Source organism: Mirounga angustirostris, unplaced genomic scaffold (genome assembly GCF_029215605.1).
Source record: "Mirounga angustirostris isolate CCGP_5_RB_7025 unplaced genomic scaffold, mMirAng1.0.hap1 SCAF_4, whole genome shotgun sequence".
NCBI classification, from domain to species: Eukaryota; Metazoa; Chordata; class Mammalia; order Carnivora; family Phocidae; genus Mirounga; species Mirounga angustirostris.
This window is the reverse complement of record NW_026991712.1, coordinates 126242798-126269840: the sequence shown is the minus strand read 5'-3', so window position 1 is coordinate 126269840 and position 27043 is coordinate 126242798. Positions and strand designations below refer to the sequence as shown.

General features: G+C 35.5%; 1 protein-coding gene across 5 annotated transcripts in view; it reads right to left on the bottom strand.

The window, feature by feature from the left end:
* The window catches only part of USP33 (ubiquitin specific peptidase 33), a 58999-nt gene that overhangs the window by 11513 nt on the left and 20443 nt on the right, over positions 1–27043 (bottom strand). For 4 of the 5 annotated variants that reach the window (XM_045897382.3, XM_064588956.1, XM_045897381.2 and 1 more), the window contains 17 exons: positions 26781–26933; positions 23599–23701; positions 22445–22514; positions 21539–21652; positions 17044–17122; positions 14563–14980; positions 11796–11936; positions 10400–10515; positions 9146–9318; positions 8950–9044; positions 8048–8081; positions 5644–5689; positions 5029–5209; positions 4254–4380; positions 3416–3585; positions 1774–1855; positions 928–1036 (listed from right to left, as the gene is read on the bottom strand). In XM_045897382.3, coding sequence (XP_045753338.1) covers positions 928–1036; positions 1774–1855; positions 3416–3585; positions 4254–4380; positions 5029–5209; positions 5644–5689; positions 8048–8081; positions 8950–9044; positions 9146–9318; positions 10400–10515; positions 11796–11936; positions 14563–14980; positions 17044–17122; positions 21539–21652; positions 22445–22514; positions 23599–23701; positions 26781–26933 — 2211 coding nt within the window. The remainder of the gene's footprint in view (positions 1–927; positions 1037–1773; positions 1856–3415; positions 3586–4253; positions 4381–5028; positions 5210–5643; positions 5690–8047; positions 8082–8949; positions 9045–9145; positions 9319–10399; positions 10516–11795; positions 11937–14562; positions 14981–17043; positions 17123–21538; positions 21653–22444; positions 22515–23598; positions 23702–26780; positions 26934–27043) is intronic. The other variant, XM_045897379.3, reaches the window with a different exon arrangement.

Below are 27043 nucleotides of genomic sequence, written 5' to 3'. Positions count from 1 at the left end.
CACATTTAAATGATTTTGAGTAGAGTTGGCACACAATGTTACATTTTAGCTTCAGGTGGAGGACAGTGATTCCGTAAATTTATACATTATACTGTGTTCACCACAAGTCTAGCTGCCATCTGTCTTAATCTATCCCTACTACAACAGTATCATTGACTATATGCCTTATACTGCGCCTCTTATTCCTGTGACTTATTCATTCCATAACCAGAGCCTGTATCTCCTAGTCCCCCACATTTAGATGGTTTTTAATTTACTTGCATGTTGATCCTTTTCAAAAAGTAGATAATCTGATGTATCTTAAAACTGCCAACGACTAATTCCACTGTACTGGTAACTGTGAAAACTGCACAGACATAGCTTACACTTCCTTAAAAAGATCAAATAGATTATTTCTAAAAAACAAAAAGAAAATACCCAAAAACAAGCAAACAAATAAGAAAAACCTAGTTGTTTAGCTCTTCCTATTGATTATGTGACCACTTTCAGATTGTTGCTTGCAATCAAGGAATGCTTCATAATATACTCATTTTGAGGGGTATATTTGTAAGTATAGACAGTCTCACAAAATGATACTGTATTTCACAAAAAGATGGAAGTAGAGAATGCAGTCTGGGTATATGCTTTCAGAAGAACACTAACTAAAGGAAACCTGTAATTTGCCATTTCAATAGATTACTTGCAAATGCCGATCTGTAAAACAAAATTTATTACCAACCATGAAAATAAAACCCCACAAAAGAACTTAACTCACTAGAATTTTAGTGACCTGTTTCTCACTGTTATACACCCAGAACACTTAAAATCTATTACAACTCTTTCATCTAATCATTTCATTAATATAATATAGTTAACATAATAATAGTTCTACTAATTGTCTGTTCTTTATCCTAGATCACATTTACAATTCAAAAAGCATCACTTTACCCGAATAAAAATTTCCAATTCAGTTTTTCTTCTTTTTTCAATTTTCTCCGCCTCAATTTGGCAAGTGTGACAAATGTACAGATGGTTGACAGCTGGTCCTCCTCCATACCTAAAGCATGAAGAATTTAATCATTATGATAATGTTGAAGAAAGTGGATGTTCTAGGAATTTTGTCTCCAACTTTGAGTCAATGGCTAAATCTCTAATAAAGAATAAATCCCCACAGAAAAATTCTCAGTCATAATTAAACTAATGTAAAAATCATATGATTATAACAACTTGATTTTATGTTTATCAGGGTCAATGACTCAAATTTATTGACTAACCTGCTTTATACTTCAACTTTCCCTTACAGCTATTTCTGCTACCAGATATGTTAATGACAACAACACAAAGTAAAAGAAGTGGCTTTCAAAAATTACAATACAACATAAATCATAGTTCAGTGCAGCCATAGCCTTAATCAAGTTTTAATCAGAAGGAAGCTTTTGCTGGCCTCTCAAGAATTTTTTCAGTATTTAACTAAGAAAACATAGTAAGGAAATTATATATAAAATGTTTTAAAATAAAATTTAAAACTTTAAAATTTCATAGTTAAATATCACCATATGCTTTTACAGATACAGATAATTAGAACATAAAAATTAGGATATTATCTAGATTATGGCCACATTAGCTACAAAGTCTTCCTATTCCAACTTCAGAATGAATAATGATGGAAAACAGGATTTTCTACATAAACAGCATAAAGCACAAGGAGCATATGTGAAATAATACAATTCCCTTTTAACAAGTTTCACCAACTGATTTTCACAATACCATACTGTCTGATTTTAAAAAACAAACCTGCTATATAGGTTATCCCAAATGTTCTGAGGCAGCATCAACACCAGGTCTTCAATATAACCAGCTTTTCGTGGAGGAACACCTAAAAAAGTTCAGATGGGTGGTCTCATTCTTAAATTCCTTTATACAACTTTCAAAGGTTAAACTCATTTTTAAAATGATTAATCACTGGCATTTTTAAATCATTCTTCTTAAAAATTAAGTATAAGCATTTCTGGTGATTAATGTTCCTAAAAATAAACATATTTCTTGAAGTACAGAAAAATCAGCTAACCAAGATCTTCAAGTAACTTATGTAAATCTTTACTAAACCTTGACTATGTACTGGGAGAAATCAAAGAAAAATAAGAGACAATCTTTCCTTCACAGAGCTTGAGCTAGCAAAAGAAATGAGGCACTTACATACCTAACTATAATAAAAGGCAGTCACAAATAAATACCATTAAAAGTTTATGGGGAGATTCAGAATTGGAAGAGTATTATGTTAGTAGTTCAAGTGGGGAAATAGTAAGAGATAAATTCGCATACAGAAACCTTTCAAGGTTTAGGTTTCTATATCCACTACAGGATATTCCTACTATCTCTTGTGGTTTCACTACAAAAATTTCAATTAACAAGAATATGGAGTCTTGGGCGCCTGGGTGGCTCAGTCATTAAGCGTCTGCCTTTGGCTCATGTCATGATCCCAGGGTCCTGGGATCTAGTCCCACATCAGGCTCCCTCCTCGGGGGAAGCCTGCTTCTCCCTCTCCCACTCCCGCTGCTTGTTTTCCTGCTCTCGCTATCTCTGTCTCTGTCAAATAAATAAATAAAATCTTTAAAAAAAAAAAAAAAGAATATTGAGTCTTCAACCATGAAATTTAATCAAGGTGTCACACTAAGGTGTTATTTTTCATGGGTACAAACACGAACATAGCCGATCACAAAGGCTTAAGTTATATGTAGCAAATAAGTATACAAAGCTTTTTTGTTAAATTTCAAATACATTTTCATACTTAGGAATAGAGCCACCTATTAATTTAGACAAAAGGGATAAGAATCATGGATACAGCTGGCAGCTGAATGCCTCTCGGCCGAGAAAAACAATGTGTAATAGAAGTGCTCACTGTACCATAACTGGCTGTGTATATCTCTGCCTCTACTATGAAATTCGAGTTTAGAGAACAGAAATAGTATCTTTGGTATTCTCAGGGTCTAGCACAGGTACTCAATAAGTATCTCTTCAGTGAAGAGGCTACAGATGGCCTATAAATCGAAGAAGAAGCCAATTTCTGAAACTAGAAAATTAAATACATTTAAGTTAGACTGAAGATGAAGAAATGAGAAATAAATGGAAGAGGAAAACTCTTGGCTCTTCCCAATTTGTAAATTATTTAACAGCAAACCCCTACCACTACTTTTCATTACAAAATTTCTTACCTTGGGGTGCCTGGGTGGCTCAGTTGGTTAAGCAACTGCCTTCGGCTCAGGTCATGATCCTGGAGTCCCGGAATCGAGTCCCGCATCGGGCTCCCTGCTCAGCGAGGAGCCTGCTTCTCCTTCTGACCCTCCCCCTTCTCATGTACTCTCTCTCATTCTCGCTCTCTCAAATAAATAAATAAATCTTTAAAAAATAAATAAATAAATAAAAATAAATTTCTTACCTCCATGAATACAGAGAAAATCATTATTTGAAATAGGGCCAGGCTCAGCAAAGGTCTTAAATTTATTTAGCCACTGTCGAGAAATATAAAATTGAAGGAGACTTGGTTCCATTATGTTCAATAAATTTGAAATCCTTCGTCTCTCTTTTTGTGCCTCTTCACTGCTTTTCCTGTTAACAACAACGATTCATTAAACTTAATATGCATTTTACTCCATCAGACTCGTAAATGCATTTTTCCCTCTTCCTTATTAGACTTAGCACACACAGTAATACTATGACTCTGACTAGGCTTGGGACTTATTCAAGAGCAATATACTCTGTATCACCCCCCCCCCAACTATATTATAATACCCCTAAAGGGCAATACTATATCATAACTACTGATAATCCACCTAACTACTGGCACACAGTAGGCATTCAAATGTTTGTTAATAAGATCAATCTAAATAATGTTTTCTTTCGGTAGCTAGTATTTAACCTTTTACAAGATACTGAAAAATACCAAAGATCCATTTTTATAGTAATACCTCCTTTATTAGCTATTTTAGGAGAAAATCTGGTACTTAATTCCTACCATCAGTGCCTAATTTATCAAAACCAATCTTTCTAAAACAAAATCTATTCCTCTGCCCTTCAACTAAATGATTTAATATTTTCCTAAGAAAAGATCATTCTGCACGTAACTTTTCATTTTACTCACAAAATGAAATAAAAATAAGACAACTTTTAATCTTTATTCAGTAATACATTTTGAAAGCCTTAGAAGTTATAACCCCAAAGTGAGATGTTCTTCCATATTTGTCAAAATAGCCTATCCATGAGAATTACTTCCTTACCTGTAGAAAAGAACATAAGCTTCTGCATTTTGTACAGTAGATTCTGAAACTTCAGTGACACTCTGATCATCAAATTCGTACCAGAGATTATTTAAATTGTTTCGGCAGTAGGCAATATAATGTCCACCTGAATTTGAATAGAAAAAATTTAAATAATTTCAGTAATACAAAATTAACATAAGGATCAAAGTACTTTTTAAAAAAAGATTTTATTTATCTGAGAGAAACAGAGAGAAAGAGAGAGAGCACAAGCAGGGTGAGGGGAAGAGGGAGAAAGACAAGCAGACTCCCCGCTGAGTGGGGAGCCCAACTGAGGGGCTCAATTCCAGGACTCTGAGATCATGACCTCAGCTGAAGTCAGAAGCCTAACCAACTGAGCCACCCAGGCGTACCAAAAATTAAAGTACTTTTTGAATCCTTAGTTCCTAGCAGAGACTGAGATATAGCAAGAACTATGCTCATATTTTTTTCCAGTATATATCCTCACCACCACCACTTGAAATGAAAATAAGGAAAAAAAATAATCTTTAAAAAAAACAGTATAAAAATGATGTTAAAGTCCTTATTAAATTTTATACAAAATACAATTTCCAGTATTTCAAATTCATAGCAAAATTATTCAATTTCCTAAAATTTTCTGTCATGTTTTTGACAACCAAAATAAAATTAAAATATATCTATTTTTACATTTTTCTTTTATTTAATCAAGTCTTAAGAGATCAATTTAGATGGTTACTTTTTTTTATCTAGACAGATGTCAAACCTATATACTTACTACTTGCAGTTCCATGATGACAAATGACTGACAGAAGATCATAGGTAACAATCTGAACTGGACTATCTTTAGCAAGAAATGGCTGAAGATCCAGACCTTCCAGCGGAAATGAAACATGGGTACTGATTTTGGTGGAAAACATCAGTTCATGTCTGAATCTTTTAAGATGGATGCATAAAATCTAAAAGATAAAGATTATTCAAAATTCTATTGTTTTGTATGCTAGATAAAGGAATCTATTATATATAGATATTAAACTGTCCAGGTTAAACATTACCCTGCAATTATGATAATCTGATTCCAGAGACATTAAAATACAGAAATGGTGAAACCTGGTACTTCCTAATAAGTTCACAGCTACTAGTTTTTCTAATTTTATATTTTATAACCTTCAAGATCCTACAAGGTCTGATTAAACTATGGTCAACACAGTTTTACAGATAAGGGCACTTATTTGCTATGTAACTCAGTATCTTAAAAATGGATAATCCTAATAGGGTCTATAAACACAGCAACTGGTCAATAGAACCACTCCATTCTTCAACTATGTTACATGGTATTATGTTACGGTTTTATGTTCCTACAACATAAACTTAATGATAATAAAGCCCATACCTCAGGAAATTTTTGTACTTTACAAAACTTTACTCCATTCCTTAACCTGGGGAAGAAGAAAAGAAAACAAATTTAAGTAAACCTGTTTCCCATATGAATCTACAAAAGCTTTAGTTTTTTTTTTTTTAAGTACACTGCACGCCCAGTGTGGAGCCCAACTCAGGACTTTGAACTCACGACCCTGAGATCAAGACCTGAGCTGAGATCAAGAGCCAGACATTCAACTGACTGAGCCATCCAGGCACCCCTAGTATTTTTAAATATATAGCAAAACCTTTTAGAAAACACAAGGACAAAAAATGCTCACTACTGAATTATATGCTACCAATTTAAAAATACATACTAATGAAACACTGGAGTCCCTTATTTAAAAAAAAAATATTTACAATATCAGTAATAAAAATTTAGGGAGTTGTTAATTCTCTGATGAAAATTATCTTTTTAAACAAATGTGCTAATGTTATAGCCTGGCTATGCCTTTATAACATTCAGATACCAAGTAAAACTGGGTAAAATAAAAAACCAATTTTATAGAATTGGTTTGTCAGGTCAATATATTTTAACTTTTTTTTTTTTAGTTTTTTGTTGTTATTGTTGTTTTTTATTTTTTTATTTTTAAAGATTTTATTTATTTATTTGACAGAAAGAGAGAGCACAAGCAGGGGGAGCGGCAGGCAGAGGGAGAGGGAGAAGCAGGCTCCCCACCATGCAGGGAGCCCAATGTGGGCCTTGATCCCAGGACCCTGAGGATCATGACCTGAGTCGAAGGCAGATGATTACTGATTAAGCCACCCAGGCGCACCTTTGTTGCTGTTTTTAAGTAATCTCTACACCCAATATGGGGCTCGAACTCACAACCCCGAGATCAAGAGTCACAAGCTCTACCAACCGAGCCAGCTGGGCACCCCTATAACTTCTACTTTTTAAAAATATATATATATATATATATATAACCTTTATCATTTTAATTTTATTATTTTTTAAACTGAGGCATAATTGACATGTAACACTGTATTAGTTTCAAGTGTACAATATAATGATTCAATATTTGTATACATTGCAAAATGATCACAATAATTTTAGGTAACAACCGTCATATATAGTCACAAAACTTTTTTTTCTTCTCTTGTAATGAACAAAAACTTTTAAAATCTACCCTCTTAAAACTTTCAAATATGAAATACAATATTATTAACTACAGTCGCTATGGTGCACATTACATCTCCATGATTTAAATTATAACTGGAAATTTGTACCTTTTGATCCTCTTCACCCATTTTGCCCATTCCTCACTCCCACTTTGGCAATATAATCTTTATTCTTAAATGTGGAAACACGTAACTTGAGTTTAAGGGTGGTTATTATTAATGATCAGTATTAATGTACACTTGAGAGATACCTACTTTGGATTTGGGGCAGATGCAAGGTTCTTTTCCATCTTCACTATTATCTTTTTCCTAGTTAATGTTTTCAAGGAAAGTTCCCCCTCCAGGCCACTCCCTCTTCAGCTATTAGCTACAGCTTCCAAGACAAACTAATAAATACTTGCCAATTCATTAGATTTTTCTTGTAGAAAGTACAAAGCAGCTTTTCATCCTTATTGACCAAACAATACGCCATTCCTTTTTGTCATAAGAACCAACAGTTACAGATCAACATTTCCCTACATTTATTGCTAAACAGCCAGATGTTTGTTATTATGAAGGTTCTAGTTCTTATTAGGACACCATTATTCTTCTATTATAGAGATTCAGAAAAACTCTCCAGTTCACACAAATAGATCTGTCTTCAATTCTCCAGTTACTTTTCTTTTCTAACTTACCACCAAGAAGCCTTAAAAGTTTACATTTATTACAAGACATTTAAAAGGCACCTAGCAGATGTAAAGAAATACCGTACTTTTCTTAACTTTCTATTCTGCCATCATACAACAGGTAACATCAAAGTTGGTATAACATTTCTGAATTTTCTACAGATTTGAAACTAAGTACCTTTATAGTCACTCTGACTTCCTAAATCTAGTCTGTTAACATGGTAAGTCAGAAGAGAACAGTGCCTTATTTATGATGGCAAAATTTATATAATGAAACTGTACGTTACACATCCTAATATATCTTTTATACCAAATTTAGAAAATGCTTTATGGAAAATTACATACTTATTTTATCTCAAAATATATATAAACTTTCACATCTTAGATAAACCTATTAAATTTATCAAACTTTTACCTCAAATTTGTTTTACAGAACAACCTGTCTCTTTATTTTTCTAGGACAAAGTTTACTAGCCTTTATTTTTCTAAGTAAGGTGCAAAATTAGCTTCACGTACCCAATTCAAATGAACAAGAAAAATACCATTTATAATACAAAACATGCGATTCAAAGCACTGTCAATGACACTTACTTTTTGCATTTTTCACAACTGTACATATTGTCACCTGGAAACAGAACATATCTGGTCATTCCTCTCAAAATAAAAGTAATTTATTTTCTTTTGGTTCTGCAATTCTTGGGAGTTTGCCACATGCTGATTTTGCGGCACAGTAACACAAGGCTCACATTTTTTAGTCTCTGCTCAAGAGTCAGCTCATGATAGCTACCTTGCCTAAAATACCCTCACCTCCCTCTCTTTTCAACCTTGAAGGCCTATCTCAAAGAACATCCTCTCCATTTATTCACTCAACGAACTTTACTGACTGCCTGTTATATATGCCAGCAAGGTGGTGAACACACAAAAACAGTGGAATATCTTAAATATTATGGAGGATCTCAGAGTACTCCATATATACAACTCTTTTACATGGGTTGAATCTCCCCTTCGTTGAATCCCAGCTCCTTTTTATTTATTTATTTATTTTTTATTTTAAAAGATTTTATTTATTTATTTGACAGAGAGAGCGACAGCGAGAGAGGGAACACAAGCAGGGGGAGTGGGAGAGGGAGAAGCAGGCTCCCCGCCGAGCAAGAGCCTGATGCGGGACTCGATCCCAGGACCCTGGGATCATGACCTGAGCCGAAGGCAGACGGTTAACGACTGAGCCACCCAGGCGCCCCATCCTTTTTATTTTTTAAGACACCTCACCTACCACATTGTCTTATACTACAGAAATCTGTATAAATTATTTCAGGATATGATTTATGTTACTTATGTTACCATGGCAGATACTGGCAACTATGCTGATATGGGCAGGTACTATTTAAGCCGCCTTAAAACTTAGCTTTTACACATACATTTTATATTTAGTCCCACTAGTATTTTAGATCACTCACGAATTAGCCGCAGTTGAAAAACTGTTTCATATTTACCTTTTAGTTCATCTCTGGCGAAGAAGGCAGCAAGACAATCTTGCAAGGTTACTATTGGACCCCAAAACCAGCTAGGAACACATGAGACAACAAACCTGAAACATTATTGACAGAAAAAAAAAAAGCAAGTGTTCTGCCAGTACAGCAGAAACAGCAGTTTTAACACTCAATTAATACAAAGAAAATACACACATACCTCTTCACATATTCCATGAAAAAAGCTATCCACCCTTGTGGAGCATATGCTTCGCCACATGATCCTGCTTTGACTATGGAAGTTGGGTGACTGGATGAATGCAGCTTAGCAAGGTCTTCCTTGCCGGGAATTGGCAAGGACAGATCTTGAAAGGTCTCGAGGGTTACAGACACCTAAAATTGTTTCGTGTTTAAAATGGAATGAAAATAATCCAACACAAACATAATTATAAGAACAAATCTCAGACTGCACAAAGCAATTTATAAACAAAAAAAGAAAAAAAATCTGTAACAGTAACGGCAATAGCAAAAATACTTGCTCTGAACCAGGTGCTGTTCTAAATTTAATCTTCACATAAACCTTATGTGGTAACTACCAACATGCCCATCAGTCAAGGACACTGTGGCATAAAGAAGTACATCCAGACACTCTAGACTCAGTACCAAACTCTTAAGCATTACTATGGTATTTATTTTTGGAAATGACCTCTCATGATAGTTTTTAATGTTTTTTAAAAAAGAAGTAAAACCTGCCATGTAATTTTTAAATAGCTGAGAACATTTCAGGATGATTCCATTTAAATATCTAGTACCCAAATAGCCTACATTAAAATGATCCTCTTGAAAGCCCTTAGATTTGACTTATGAAACTAATACAATAATTAAAAACTTATTTTTGAGGTTTTTTTGAGAGAAGTCATTTTATATTCCTTAATTCTGAGATTTAGAGATATGATTAAAAAACTCATGATTTTAATTTATGCTCGTGTGTATCAATCTGACACTATCTTTATTATCTGAGCCCTAATCTTAACATAAGAAAATATTTATAAGCCACACCACCAAATGTAGAAGATACATTCACAGCCTTGTGCCTGTGAATAGCAACAGTTTCCCAGCATATTAATTTTGCCAGCCTTGGGAGAATATGCATGTGTTATCATTTACTGTTGCTGAGCAACACATCACCTTTATATGTGACCAGAAATGAAAAACTGAGTTAATTCTTACTGCTGATGCATTCCTGTCCAATGACAAGTCAAGACCCATCCTTTCAAAATGTTGCTATTACTTCCAAAAAACAAATTCTACTCCTAGAATCAATTTATACTGATGTAAACACAAGAAATGCATGTATAACCCTCAGCAGCAAGGAGAAAAAATTAAACATTTCATTCCATTTGTCAGGTTTTTGTTTTGTTTTAAAGAGCATTTGACAGAAATTCCCTGTGTATTATAATTCCCTCATACTCACCCTGTCACAAGTCAGACACTGCACTGAACTAATAATTGTTCCATCAAATATGTCTGAAATAACACTTCGGTATTTCTTATGCTGTTTTTTTCTCTTTGGAGATGGTGCAGATTGAGCTAGGATTGAAAAACAAGCGTAGAACATTTTTTTAAAAAATCAAGGAAGTTCCTTTAGCAATTTTCTCTGGAATCCTTAACAATAAAAATTTACTATGCCAATGAAATTTTGTCCAAATACCGTTCAAGAGAATTACTTTAAAAAAAAAATCCCTAAGAGAAACCAAGATGAAATAGGAGGTGTTTGGTCTCCTCAGCTCAACTTCAATCAGAATAATTTTGCTTCTACTTATTTGTTTTTGCATCCAAGTAAGGCCTTATTTGAAAAAAGGATTCTATAATTAAGTTTTGAGAGTTTTTAAATATATTTTGGGCACAAGCCCTTTGTCAGCTATGTGATTTACAAGTATTTCCACCCAATCTTATTTTTTCAATCTCTTAATAGGGTCTTTTGCCAAGAAAATTTTTAATTTTTTCTTTTATGGATATTGCTTTTGACATCTTTAAAAAACTTTTTGTCTAACATGAGCTCATGAAGACTTCCTCCTTCTTATGTTTTTTCCTAGAGTTTTCGAAGTTTTACATTTTATAATACTGGAATTCTCATACATAGCCAAGTAGGAATGCAAAATTATACAGCTATTCTGGAAAACAATTTCATATAACAGTAAGCATAAAACTAATGTAAAACCCAATAACCCCATTTCTGCGTATTTACTCTAGACAAACTTACATTCACACAGAAACCCGTACACAGATGTTTATAGCAGCATTATTCATAACCGCCAAAAACTGGAAACAATTCAAATGTTCTTCAGAGTGAATGAATAAACAGTAGTATAGTCATACAATGAAATACTACTCCGTAATAAAAAGGAACTATTCAGACATGCAACATGACTGTATCTCAGATGCATTACACTAAGTGAAATAAGCCTGTTTCAAAAGACTACGTACTATATGATTCCATTTATATGACATTCTGGAAAAGGCAAAACAATAATAATAGAGAACAGATCAAAAGGGCTACAGTTTGGGGACGGGTAGGAGGATGATCTGATTACAAAAAGGTAATATAGGGAATTCTTTGGGGGTGTTAAAACTCTTCCATATTCTGTTTGTGGTGGTGGTAACAAGAATCTATGCAATGTGTTAAAATTCAGAACTCTACACCAAAAGAGCGACTTCTTCTCTATGTAAATTTGTGCCACACACACACAAAAATTTCAAATCGTGGTTGTATAAAATTATGCTGTCAATTTTAAAGGACTGAATGGTATTTCATAATTAACACTTTAAATTATCAAAGCAAAGGAATCTGAGTTAACTGAAACTTCTACCTTTTTTGTGTGTGGGTGCCAATCCTGGCCACAAATTGCCTGATTTAGGAGGGCTTGCTGATAAACGTGGATTAACACCTTCATTTGATGGGAGGATCTGTGATGTAGACAGGTCATTCAAATGGACATCAGTAATATATTCTGTAATATTTAAAATTTGTATTATTATCTCAAATAGTAAAATTATCCCACTTATCAAATAATATTAACTAATTTAAAGGTTTCTTCATTTGAAATTTTGAACACAATTCACATTAATAAATGACAAGTGAAATATTTGATAGACAAGGTCCTCGCTAAGCAAAGTAACAGTGATTTTCCACCTAGGAATCCAAATAAAGCCAAAGAAGATTGTATTTGTTCTCATTTAGTATTTTTTAATATTTGTGATAGTTTTTTTTTTTTTTAGATTTTATTTATTTGACACAGAGAGAGTGACAGCGAGAGAGGGAACACAAGCAGGGGGAGTGGGAGAGGGAGAAGCAAGCTTCCTGCGGAGCAGGGAGCCCGATGCTGGGCTCGATCCCAGGACCCTGGGATCATGACCTGCGCTGAAGGCAGACGCTTAACGACTGAGCCACCCAGGTGCCCCAAATATTTGTGATAGTTTTTAAAAAACTTTAAAACCATGTAGGAGAAAAAAAGGTCATTCTCTCAAATTAACATTATAATCAAAATCTAAGAAGAAATTTAGGCATAAAGAACAAATTATTTTATTCCCACTGTGATAAAAGGAAATACATTCCTTTATCAGGAAAGGGCCTTTTTTAGAAGGAAATTATGAATCAGGAAAATAAAAGTTTCTTGACAGCTATCTTGAGAGTTTGCTGTTTGAATCCTAGTATATAACACAGATTCCCCGGCAAGGGACTGTGCTCAATCAGTATTTGAGTGAGGAAAAGAGAACTGCTGATAAAAGATCCTAAAACAGAATGACTTCAGGGATTTTTCCAGATAACGCAAAATAAGTGACTTTTATTACTTCCACATAGGGCATTTCTCATGATTTCAACCATGACTGAAAAAAAAAAAACAGACTACTTAATACTAGAGGAAGAGGGGAGCCTGGGTGGCTCAGCCGTTTAAGCATCTGCCTTCAGCTCAGGTCATGATCCCAGGGTCCTGGGATCGAGCCCCACATCGGGCTCCCTGCTCAGTGGGAAGCCTGCTTCTCCCTCTCCCGTTCCCCCCGCTTGCATTCCCTCTCTCGCTGTGTCTCTGTCAAATAAATAAATAAAATCTTAAAAAAAACAAAACACTGGAGGAAGAAAGGGTAGGAGACTTACTCTAGGACTTCCTGAAGAGAATAAAGTTAGTATTATCAAGGACAGGGATTGGCAAATGTTTCCTGTAAAGGACCTGATAATAAATATTTTAGGTTTTGCATGCCAAATATGGTCTTTGTCACATTTTTAAATCAGGTCTTTGTAAAATGTAAAAGCTCAGATCCTTAATCTAGGTCATCAATTAGTCACTACGTATAAGAACAAGTCTGCTACGGAACAATAAAGAACCACTATGTCCCTTAATCAGGCTTTTGACAAGGAAGGCCTGAACAGCAGTCTACAGCAGCCTAGGCTAAGTCTTTCAATACTGACATTTCATGTATTTATTGACTAAACAGCTTCTAAACATATCTAAACTTCTAAACATAAGGCCACTATAATTAAGGAGCCTAACATGTTTTCCTGACTAGAATGCATTTATGCGCTGTACAGAGGGGAACCACTAGTATTCCCGTACTCATGGAAATAACCTTTTCCTCAAGAAGGAATTTTGGGTTCATTCAATACCAATAAATTGTTTAGTAGTTTCATTCATTAGAAATTACAGAAGATAAACCTTTTTATATTACTTGTGTCTCACTTATTTTTAAGATCAGAGAACTTAAACTTCTGATGGTTTTTTTATGTGCTTTAAAAAACTAAAGACCAGGGGCGCCTGGGTGGCTCAGATGGTTAAGCGTCTCTTCGGCTCAGGTCATGATCTCCAGGTCTTGGGATCGAGCCCTGAGTCAGGTTCCCAGCTCAGCAGGGAGTCTGCTTCTCCCTCTCCTCTGCCTCTCCCCCTGCTTGTGCTCTTTCTCTCTCTAAGTGAATAAAATAAAACCAAAAAACTAAAGACCACATTAAGCCAGATAAATTAATTCTTGAAGAAATGAAAGTAAAATGCAAAGCAACCCAACTCAATTATCTTTCATCTGGCCATTTGCTCTCTTCAAAAGAACACTGACTAGTATTATGATATAATCTATCATAACAGGGTTCATTATAAACTCCTACATCAAAACATATGCCAAATATTTTGTAGCTGATATGACTCCCAATGACAGCAATCTAAATCGAAAAGTGTGTAAGATTACAAAATTGCAATTTAGGTTATTTTGCTTTTTCCCCAGGATATTAACAGAATATGCATAAAATGACATTAATTTAACACTCACATGCAAATATTGCTAACTCTACTAGCTGAAAGCCCAAAAGTAACCACTATTTAGTTCTTTTCTTCAAACTGAATTATATAATGTGATATACTGCACACAAAGTATTAAGCTAAAGCTACTAAACAGCCTATTCTGCTTTTATGTTAAATAGACTGTGAACATTAACACGTAAATCAGAAATGTTCTGATTTTACTCAGATGCCATGCTGATTTTCCCCCCAAACATCAGAAAATGGTGAGTTATAATCTTAAATACAAATATGCTAACTTGCACGCATTGTCTACAAATGAAACACTACCATTTTCAAAGTATTAAATTGTTACCTGAAGCTCTGCTGTGTATTTGCACTTTGACAGTTTCCTGGTTGTTCAAGTCAGCTGTTTCAGATACAGAGTCTCTATCTTTATCTAGTTCTCCTTCAGAATTTACTTTATTAATCTTATTGCACATCTTCTCTTTTTGCCAATCTTTTGACATTTCAGAATTGTTCTCATCGTCCTGAATCAACATTGTTGTTTCGTTATTATCTTCAGAAAAGCCTCTAGAGCCATTTTCATTTTCTGCTTTATCACTGTTGCTACAAGATTCACAGGATTGAAAATCTACATCTGATTGGCTCTTGTCTTCTTCCATGGTCTCCTCAGTCGTTATAGTTTGAGGATCTTCCTCAACTTCCATGACCTGTTCTTTTAATTCTTCATGAAGCAGATCCATTAAACATCGAAGGAATTCTTGAGCATCCTAATATATAAGCAACAGAGATATTACCATTTCATTAAAAATATGTGCACAGGGTGCCTGGGTGGCTCAGTTGGTTAAGCGACTGCCTTCGGCTCAGGTCATGATCCCAGAGTCCCGGGATCGAGTCCCACGTCGGGCTCCCTGCTCAGCGGGGAGCCTGCTTCTCCCTCTGACCCTACCCCCTCTTGGGCTCTCTCTCTCACTCTATCTCTCAAATAAATAAATAAAATCTTTAAAAAATAAAAATAAAAATATGTGCACATAGAAAATTAAGAAAAAAATACATAAACTGTGCTTATCAACTGATTTCTAAATGTGCAGGCATTATACTGAGGAAACATCAGGCACTGAAGGGATGGGAAGCACTATGTTCTAAAAATTTATGTAAATAAAACAGAAGTAATTTAAAAACAAGATGATCTAGAGGTAGGCTTTTAGTACTGCTGCTATTTTTTAAAAATGGAGAAGGCATAAAGAAAACATGGACTTGCCTCATATGACAATTAGAATTCAGAGTTGTCCTAAATTCAAATATTTTATAAGTTTGGCTTAAAATTAAAGTTTCATTCAATCTTGTACTATACCCCAAAGAAAAATCCCTGATCAACTTGGAATGCTTTTTGAAAATACAAATCTGTGGGTAGAGGGGTATGCAAAATGGGTGAGGGGAAGTGGAAGGTAGAGGCTTCCGGTTATGTAATGAATTAGTCACAGGGATAAAGGGTACAGCATAGGGAATATCGTCAATGGTATCATAATAGTGTTGTATGGTGATAAATGGCAGCTACACTTGTGATGAGCAGAGCATGACGTGTTATATTGTCGAATCACTATGCTGTACACCTGAAACAAATGCAACACTGTGTGTCAACTATACTTCAATTAAAAAAAAAAAGAAAAAAGAAAATACAAACGTGTAGACCCAACTCACATCTACTAAATTCAGTGTCTGGTGATCCAGGAATGTGCACCAGAAAAAATTAAAAGGGAACAGGTATTGTTTTGAAAAAGAAAAATATGTGAGGGCCAGGTGTTAACATTAAAGGAAAATATATAAAGCTACAATAATTGAAACTGCCATCACTACTACTTCAAAAAAAATACAAGTCAATGAAATGAATTAGAAAGTCCAGAAGCAGACCCTATAAAATATTAACATAAGCATAAAAATTAATAAAGAAGAAATTTTAAAAATCAGGTAAGAAAATTCTTAAATTTGTAGTTTGGTACAATCAGTAGTAATGTGAAAAATAAAATTTGGATTGTAACACAAAATAAATGACAGATGCAGAGAATTAAATATTTTGAAAATAAAGCAGGGGCGCCTAGGTGGCTCAGTCGTTAAGTGTCTGCCTTCGGCTCAGGTCCTGATCCCAGGGTCCGGGGGTCGAGCCCCACATCAGGCTCCCTGCTCAGAGGGAAGCCTGCTTTTCCCTCTCCCACTCCCCCTGCTTGTGTTCCTGCTCTTGCTGTCTCTCTCTGTCAAATAAATAAATAAAATCTTTAAAAACAAAAAAAGAGGGACGCCTGGGTGGCTCAGATGGTTAAGCGTCTGCCTTCGGCTCATGATCCCAGGGTCCTGGGATTGAGCCCCGCATCGGGCTCCCTGCTCAGCGGGGAGCCTGCTTCTCCCTCTCCCACTCCCCCTGCTTGTGTTCCCTCTCTTGCTGTCACTCTCTCTGTGTCAAATAAATAAAATCTTTAAAAAAAAAAAAAAGAAAGAAAGAAAAGAAAGCATAAAATATAGGTGGAAATTTATCTCTAGATGTGTTACTTTTTGAAGCTAAGAGCACTAGAAAAAAGACATATTTATCAACTCAAAATTTAACAATTTCTAGAAAAATATAAAATTACAAGAAAGGTGGAAAAATATAAACTAAAAATATGACAACAGGTTATTATTCTTGGTAAATAAACACACAAGAAGTGATGACCTAAAACATTGGACAAATAAATTATAAAGGAAGAAATACAAATGACTACATAAAAGCATAAGGCATAATGGCATTGTGCAAACTTTAATTAAAGATTAATGTTATGAATGAAAAAGAATGAAGACTTACCTGCTGAGAATAGCCCCGAAATGTTGGATTTACTGTTTTAATTCCTTGAAACAGAGTAGTAGGCACAACAGAGCCTGGCCTGAGTAAGAAAAAATTTTAATGAGAAATTTGTGACTTTCACTTTTCATTTTAGAAATTTAGCAATCAAGAATCCAAGCTGTTAGTGTTTCAAAAAAAACCACTAAAAATTGCCCAGTATTACGTTTCATAGGCTCACCAGAACAGCTTACTAATGACACTCAAGATATGTTTTATTGCTCTTCTCCCTAATGAAATGATCATGCTCTACTATGATTTTTTTTTTTTAAAGATTTTATTTATTTATTTGAGACAGAGAGAATGAGAGAGCACATGAGAGGGGAGAGGGTCAGAGGGAGAAGCAGGCTCCCTGCCGAGCAGAGAGCCCGATGCGGGACTCGATCCAGGGACTCCAGGATCATGACCCGAGCCGAAGGCAGTCGCTTAACCGACTGAGCCACCCAGGCGCCCCAAAGATTTTATTTATTTATTTGAGAGAGAGAGAATGAGAGAGAGCAAATGAGAAGGGGGAGGGTCAGAGGGAGAAGCAGACTCCCTGCCGAGCAGGGAGTCTACTATGATTTTTTAAAAATACTTATAATTACTTAAAAACAAAATTTTAATTACTTAAAATTCCTGGGATAATAATTAAGATAAATGTACCCAGTACATTATCTAAACAAGACTATTCTGAATTCCATGTTTTTATTTGAGTACAGCTGACATAAGATTTTAAAACCAGCATCGAGTAACCATGAGAACAAAAATGAGAAGTCAACCAAATGTGAGATTTAACCACTTTTAGAATTCCGTACTGACACTTCTGCAGTTTGGTAGGCTTTCAGGAATATTAAGTTTAAAGTACAGAATCAGGACAAAAAAGCTCAAAACACAGCAGTTAAGGGGTAGTTCTAGCTACACAGAAAGGAATTTAGAAACATTAGAGCCTGTAGGAGCACCGGATAACACAGTGGGAATAAATGACAATGGAGGATTCTGGCTCTTTAATATTAATATTAGAGATATAAATGACATCTACTTCATACCCAAAAGAACTCATTAAAATCATCCTCAATTTTTTTACAAAAAAATAAATTCAAAATGGATTAAAGGCCTAAATATAAGACCCGAATCCATGAAACACCTAAAAGAAAACATAGGCAATCTCTTAGACATTGCCCTTAGCAACATACTTAGGGATATGTCTCCTTCGGCAAGGAAAACCAAGGCAAAAATAAACTATTGGGACTACACTAAAATAAAAAGTTTGCACCCAGCAAGGGAAACCATCAACAAAACAAAAAAGCAACCTAGCAAGTGGGAGAAGATACTTGCAAATGATATATCAAATAAGGTGTTAATATCCAAAATATATAAAGAAGTTATACAATTCAACACCAAAAATAAAACCAAACAATCTGACTAAAAGATGGGTAGAGGACCTGAACAGACATTTTTCCAAAGACATACAGAGGGCCAACAGACACATGAAAAGATGCTCAACATCACTAATCATCAGGGAAATGCAAATCAAACTCACAAGGAGATATCACCTCACACTGATCAGAATAGCTAGTATCAAAAAAGAAAGAAAGAAAGAAAGAAAGAAAGAAAGAAAGAAAGAAAGAAAGAAAGAAGGAAGGAAGGAAGGAAGGAAGGAAGGAAGGAAGGAAGGAAAGAAAGAAAGAAAGAAAGAAAGAAAGAAAGAAAGAAAGAAAGAAAGAAAGGAAGGAAGGAAGGAAGGAAGAAGGAAGGAAGGAAGGAAGGAAGGAAAGAAGGAAGGAAGGAAGGAAAGAAGGAAGAAAAGAAAAGAAAGAAAGAAAGAAATTACAAGTGTTGGCAAAGATGTAAAAAAAAGGGAACCCTCATGCACTGCAGGTGGGAGTGTAAATTGGTGCAGCCACTCTGAAAAACAGTACAAAGATTCCTCAAAAAATTAAAAATAGAAATACTATATGGTCCAGTAATTCCACTACTGGTATTTACCGAAAGAAAATAAAAACACAAATCCAAAAAGATATATGCACCCCTATGTTTACTACAGCATTATTTATAATAGCCAAGATATGGAAGCAACCTAAGTGTCCATCCATAGATGAATGGATAAAGATGTGGTATATATACAATGGAATATTTATACAGTCACAAAAAGAATAAGATCTTTTCATCTGCAACAATATGAAAGGTCCTAGAGCGTATTATGCTAAGTGAAATAAGTCAGAGAAAGACAAATACCAAATGATTTCACTTATGTGCGAAATCTAAGAAACAAAACAAATAAAACAAGCAAAAAAAAAAAAGGCTCTTAAAAACACAGAACAAGGGGCGCCTGGGTGGCTCAGCCGTTAAGCATCTGCCTTCAGCTCAGGTCATGATCCCAGGGTCCTGGGATCAAGCCCCGCATCGGGCTCCCGGCTCCACGGGAAGCCTGCTTCTCCCTCTCCCACTCCCCCTGCTTGTGTTCCCTCTCTCGCTGTGTCTCTCTCTGTCAAATAAATAAATAAAATCTTTAAAAAAAATAAAATAAAAATAAAATAAAAATAAAAACACGAACAAACTGGTGGTTGCCAGAGGGAAGCTGGGTGAGGGGGATAGGTGAAATAGATAAAGGGGATTAAGAGGTACAAACTTCAAGTTATAAAATATGTAAGTCACAGATCAAAAAGTAAAGCATAGAGAATATGTCAGTAATATTGTAATAACATTTTACGGTGACAGACGGTGACCACACTTACCATGATGAGCATTAATATATAGAATTCTCTAGTCAATATGGTATATACTTGAAACTAAATTGTATGTTAATTATACTTCAATTAAAAAAAAGAAAGAAAAGCCGTTCTCTTTTCCTGGGACACTAAAATCAAAGTAGTAACAAATTTTTGTCTCATTTAAGAAATGTTCTTAGTAGGGGGTCATATATGTCGAAGAAAACTGAAGCACTCAGGAATGTAAGAATGTTAAAACTTTACTAATGAAATTTTTACATTAGAAATCATTAACGATTTCAAAGTCTTACAAGGTTTTCTATCATTTATTTTTCTTAAAGATTTTTATTTATTTATTTGACAGAGAGGGAGAGAGAGAGAGAGCATAAGCACGGGGAGCGGCAGGCAGAGGGAGAGGGAGAAGCAGACTTCCCACTGACCCCAGAATCATGACCTGAGCTGAAGGCAGACACTTAACCAACTGAGCCACCCAGGCACCCCTTACAAGATGTTTTTTTTTTAAAAGATAGCTTTGGTGACTGTTTTCTTACAGGAAAGGTTGAGCAGTTCTCAGGAACCTTTAAAAAGGACTAATGGTAAGGGGCGCCTGGGTGGCTCAGTTGATTAAGCCTCTGATTTTGGCTCAGATAATGATCTTAGGGTCCTGGGATCAAGCCCTACTTCAGACTCCTTACTCAGCAGGGAGTCTGCTTGTCCCTCTGCCCTGACGTCCACTCTCTCACTTTCTCACTCTCAAATAAATAAAATCTTAAAAAAAATGGGGTGCCTGGGTGGCTCAGTTGTTAAGTGTCTGCCTTCGGCTCGGGTCATGATCCCAGGGTCCTGGGATCAAGCCCTGTGTAGGGCTCCCTGCTCTGCAGGAGGCCTGCTTCTCCCTCTCCCACTCCCCCTGCTTGTGTTCCCTCTCTTGCTGTCTCTCTCTCTGTCAAATAAATAAATAAAATCTTTAAAAAAAAAAAAAGGACTAGGGCGCCTGGGTGGCTCAGTTGCTTGTGTCTGCCTTCGGCTCAGGTCATGATCCCAGGGTCCTGGGATCCAGCCCCGCATCTCCCTCTCCCTCTGCCTGCTAATTCCCCTGCTTGTGTTCTCTCTCTCTCTCAAATAAATAAATTTTTTTTTAAAGATTTTATTTATTTATTTGAGATAGAATGAGAGAGAGAGAGAGAGCACATGAGAAGGGGGAGGGTCAGAGGGAGAAGCAGACTCCCCGCTGAGCAGGGAGCCCGATGCGGGACTCGATCCCAGGACTCCAGGATCATGACCTGAGCCGAAGGCAGTCGCTTAACCAACTGAGCGAGCCACCCAGGCGCTCAATAAATAAATATTTTTAAAAAATAAATAAAAATTTTAAAAAGGACTAATGGTAAAAGCAATTTTCCAAATAGTTCTAAAACAAAATTAGTAAAATATTACACCAATTATTCTTCTAATGCTACACTTTAGAGCAAATAAGCGTAAAGAGAAAAATGAACATTCATGTTAAGTATCTATGGTCTGATTTTAGCATTGTCAGAATGCCTACTCCTGCATTATAACTCAAGCGTCAGTAATCGCAGCTTTTGCAATTCAACACTAGATGTCCAGTCCAGATACTTCAAAGGGATGTTCAGTTTGAAATATAACATGCCCTAAAATGAACTTGTCTCAAATCTACTTTTTTCAGCTCTATATATGTACACCTGCATCCTTTTAATATTTGATACTCATTTAAAAACATAATAAAGAGAATAAATATATTAAGTACATACCTGCTCTTATGCCACAGTTCTGTCATCAGTTTGAGATAACTTTTACAAATGGCTGGTTTCTTATCTGTTCGAGCTAGTCCTCCACAATCAAGAAAAAACTGTGTCAAAGGTGGGCTAATTAAAAAAAAAGAAAAATGCTGAAGTGGAATCAAAGCTTAATACTGACTGACTTCCAGGCAAAGAAAATCTGAACACTTTGACTTTTCCACCTATAGAAAAGTATAAAATATTTTCATAGCATCTCTAAAAATGATGACAAATTAGTTCAAGCTCATGTCTAAACATAAAAACAAATAACTTGCTCAAAGACACACAACTACCTAGGGTCTAAGCCAGAAAGAGCAGTCTCAGGAAACCACAGGCATGAACAGAGTAACCCCACTGGGACAACAATGGATTATGTCCCAACCCGGATTCTTGCCTACTCTACCTGGAGGATTACTTAACAAGAAAGAAAAAATAACTTTTTCAGGACATGTACATAGTTTTAGTTGATCCACATAATTTTCTAAAAAGGACCATTTCAGAAAGTGAGAGGGAAGGAGAGGAATGCGTTGAGGATGGTGAGGTAAGTACAGCCAAGGATTTATGGGATCCTGTTGGCTGTGAAACTGAATAGAATTAATTCTTTCCTGTATTACTATTAATGTGTATTTCTTTCTTTTCTCCTCTGACTAGTCATCTTTTTTTTTTTTAAGCATACTACAGCAGCATGGTTTCCTTCCATCCAAGTACTAACCAGGCCCAACCTGCTTAGCTTCCAAGATTAGATGAGATCAGGCACGTTCAGGGTGGTATGCCCATATACTAGCAGCATGGTCATCTGCTCAAAGAGTGAATTCATTTTTTTTTCCTCAAAGAGTAACTTTAAAAAGTTGTACAAACAAAGCTTATTTCACTACTTACCAGTTAGAAAGAGCCTGCAAAGCTGCATTCATGTAACAAGTATTTCCAATATTTTTCAAACCTGTAAGACCTATTAAGAAAAATCATAAATTATGTCATCATTAAATAATGCAATGACTTAATTTTATAAATGTTTACTGAATATGTAAATATATATGGTACTTATTATGGTTCCCAAACTATGTTAAGAAAATACAAAATAGGGGCGCCTGGGTGGCTCAGTTGGTTGAGCAACTGCCTTCGGCTCAGGTCATGATCCCGGAGTCCCGGGATCGAGTCCCACATCGGGCTCCCTGCTCGGCGGGAAGCCTGCTTCTCCCTCTCCCACTCCCCCTGCTTGTGTTCCCTCTCTCGCTGTGTCTCTCTCTGTCAAATAAATAAATAAAATCTTTAAAAAAAAAAAAAAAAGAAAATACAAAATAGGAGTGCCTGGCCGGCTCAATGGGTAGAGTGTGCGACTCTTGATCTTGGGGTTGTGACTTTGAACCCCACGATGGAAGTAGAGATTACTCAAAAAATTGAAAATTAAAACAAAAACACACATTATGGGGCGCCTGGGTGGCTCAAGTTGTTAAGTGTCTGCCTTTGGCTCAGGTCATGGTCCCAGGGTCCTGGGATTGAGCCCTACATCAGGCTCCCTGCTCAGCAGGAAGCCTGCTTCTCCCTCTGCCATGCCCCCTGCTTGTGTTCCCTCTCTTGCTGTGTCTCTGTCAAATAAATAAATGAAATCTTAAAAAAAAAAAAAATAATGAAAAAAATATATATTATGGAAATACAAAATAACAACTTGAACAACTCAGACCTCAGGCTTAAACTAGTGTTAATTTTTAGATAATTATTTAAATACACATTTAAAAAATTAAAATTCCCTTGTATCAATTACAAAACACAAAATCTGTGCTATATTATATACAGATAGTTTATACTAAGAATTCTGGGCTTTGGTAAAGTGATGTCAGAGAAACCAAGCATCACTCAAAGCTGCCAGTCTGCTTTCCTTGCAAATGAAATTTTACAAGACCAAATTTTTTTTTTTTTGGTCATTCACATCTTTAGAGTCCTTTTCACTTCTGGAGTTTGAAATTTTCCCATTACATAGTTTCCTAAAGAAATGGGCAGTGCCATACAAAGGAGTGACAGGAGAATTATTTTACCTCTTGCTTTAAGTTCATCTTCTTCTTCCACTTCTATGTCCAAATCATCAAATACAGCAACCAGAGGAGTTTTTAATGTTGTATTACTGGGTATTTTAAAATCCTTGATAACAGAAAAGACAGCTAACTTGAAAAAATCCTTTATGTTAAAATTTTTTAAAATTTTATCTCATATACACATCTACAGTCTAAAAGTTAAGAGATGTTATTTTAAAACTATTAACAAACTCTGGTATTACCAATCAGAATAAAATTTACATTTATATCCTGAAATCAATAAGGATCTACACTAGGTAAGAGCATGTCACTACATCTATATTAAAATATGTACTTGAATAACAAAGCCACTTGTGACTTTTCTGAATTTAAACACAATTAATTCAGTGAATTCCAATCCAATTCAGTGAGATCACATTACGGCTAAAAAAAATCTAAGTGCAATACCCTACACTGTCTTTTCAGATTTTTCTAACTTTTTACAGGAAAAAAAATACTTAAGTTTTTCTATCATAACACACCAACTTACTGTAGACTTCTACAATCTCTCCTGATACTTGCTACCATACTTATTTTGCATCCTTTTGCGCATATGAAATAGTTCCCTTGTTTTAAACAGTAATAAAATATTCCAGAATTAATTTCCAAGTACTGGCTTAACTCAAAGGTTACAACTGGTGATCTGTTGGTCAAATGCTAGCTCACACTTAAAAAACAAAAAAAAGGGACAAAGCCTAACAAAAGAAAAACTTTGATCTAATATTTTAAAAATTGGGAGAGCTCACATAAAACTCAGATCATGCAAGATCTCTTGTAATAGAAGATCGAACTACAGTGAACCCATTTAGCAACACTCAGTTAAAGGAGGAAACTGAAGAGCAGCATGCACTTAGCATGTGCTCTGCTTCTCCAACTTATTACAGCTTATTCCACCTCTACAATGCATGCACATGTACTTTTATACCCACCCACTTTATACATTACTTTCCTGGTATCTGTAGATATTGAACATTTGAGTTGGCCCCATAGTCTCACTTATATTTAAGTATAGAGACTTAAAAAAAATCACTTAAAATTTTACCTCCCAGAAAAAATTTCTATTTAAAAATCTTAATGACCTTTGAATGGTTTCGAATACTACTATTTTTAATTAATGTTCCAATGAATTGGGTTCAAACAGCATATAAATTTTATAGTAGGGGCGCCTGGGTGGCTCAGTCGGTTAAGCGTCTGCCTTCGGCTTGGGTCATGATCCCAAGGTTCTGGGATCGAGCCCCGCATCGGGCTCCCTGCTCAGCAGGAAGCCTGCTTCTCCCTCTGCCTCTGTCTGCCGCTCCCCCTGCTTGTGCTCTCTTGCTCTCTGTCAAATAAATAAATAAAATCTTTAAAAAAAAACTTTATACTAAAAAAATTTGTACAAATAACATTTTTTATTGTAATTTCTTCAACAATGGGATCAGGAAGTTGCATGAAATTAAATTCATGCCTTTTATGTGTTATAAATATAACTCACTAGAGAATTATTTACAAGCCATCAGAAAAGTATCAGTATATTTATTCAACCAGATTCAACATTCATTAAGAGTATGAAATATCAGGGTGCCTGGGTGGCACAGGAGGTTGAGCTACAGACTTTTGGTTTCGGCTCAGGTCATGAGATCGAGCCACACGTCAGGCTCCACTCAGCACGAATCTGCTTGGGTTTCTCTCTCCCTCCGCCTCTGGCTCTCCCACTTGTGTTCTCTCTCTCTCTCTCTTTGAGATAAATAAATAAATCTTTAAAAAAAAAAAAGAGCATGCAGAAATGGCAACAGACAGCTGTTTTAACTTACTTTTCTTTAGTCAGGGATGATTATTTTGTCAATGTGTTTTTATTTATATTTCTCTTTTGTGAACCATCTGCACTTATTTTTTCAACCACCTTTGAGTATTACCCTTATAAATTGTTATTAGTTCCTTATGTGATTAAACTTTTTGTTACCACATTTTGGTTAATAATGCAAGAGTGTTCACGAAAATTTACTTTCAAACTATAAAGGCATTCAAAAAAGACAAAAAACACATTTCTGAATGATAAATAAGTATCAGCGGGACAAACAGTAATGGTAATGTGGTGATTTACCCACTAGAGCCATTCAACCGTGGAACTAGAAATGCAACAAGTTGTACCTTGTCTAAAACCTATTCATTTAGGGGCGCCTGGGTGGCTCAGTTGGTTAAGCGACTGCCTTCAGCTCAGGTCATGATCCTGGAGTCCCGGGATCGAGTCCCGCATCGGGCTCCCTCCTCGGCAGGGAGTCTGCTTCTCCCTCTGACCTTCCCCCCTCTCATGTGCTCTCTCTCTCTCTTTCTGTCATTCTCTCTCTCAAATAAATAAATAAAATCTTTAAAAAATAAAATAAAATAAAACCTATTCATTTAGTCATAGAATGTGTATGGCAAGCAAATTTATTAGCATAAATGTCTACTATCAAAACGTGATACAAAGATATAAAAGAAAAATAGAAGAGTTGGTACCAAGGAGGAAAGTACAGAAATACAATGTGATTTTTATGACACACAAGGAAAAAGCTCACTAATGTGTTAATTAAACCATACAGAGCAAATGAGCAGAATAAGTTAGAAGCCACTATTCTAATTTTTTCATTTCCTTTTTCCTATTTTTATATGCCTGGAAAATTCTCAAAATTAAGTGATCAATCTTTGCAAGCCCACACATATTTTGGAACCAAAGGTCAATGCTAAGCTTTGAGATATCCTATCTGGTTTTTGATAAATTAGTAAAATGTTCTTAGTAATATAAATGGGGTAGAGAGGGGAGAGAAATTAAGAACAGGGAGCTGAATTAGTATTTGTAATTCAAATACTAATTTGAAGAATGTGTTCTCCTAGAACCAGATTGCTAGAAAAGGATACACTTTTTAAACTAGTTTTTTTTTAATTTTAAAAACACAACAGGTGCTTTTCCATCTTCAGACAGGTGGGCTTCAATCTTACCATAACCTATCATTCTACAAAAGAATAAAGGCCAGCCTCAGTGTTTCAATCGAGAAAAAAAGGCACATTACATAAATTTTTAAAGTACATATTAGGTGGAGTGGTTTTAAATCACAACTACATGACAAATTCTGAAATCACTACGTGAAAATGTATGATATTTTAATTAAATAAAGTTAGATTATTACCTGGACACTGTTTTCTTGTGTTTGCTGAAGTGGTCTTACATGAGGCAAAGAAGGCTGAGTTCCTAATTTCCTATCCAAAAATACTTCTTTGCTGCAAGCATAACACCATACTCGAAGAGTGGTAAGGTTCACAGTTAGATAATGCTTTGTCTCCTATATAATTTCACAGGAGGGGAGAAGAGGAACCAAAATTAGATATAGGTGAAAACATTTCCAAAGATCATATAAAGGGGCACCTAACTGGCTCAGTTGGAAGAGCACTG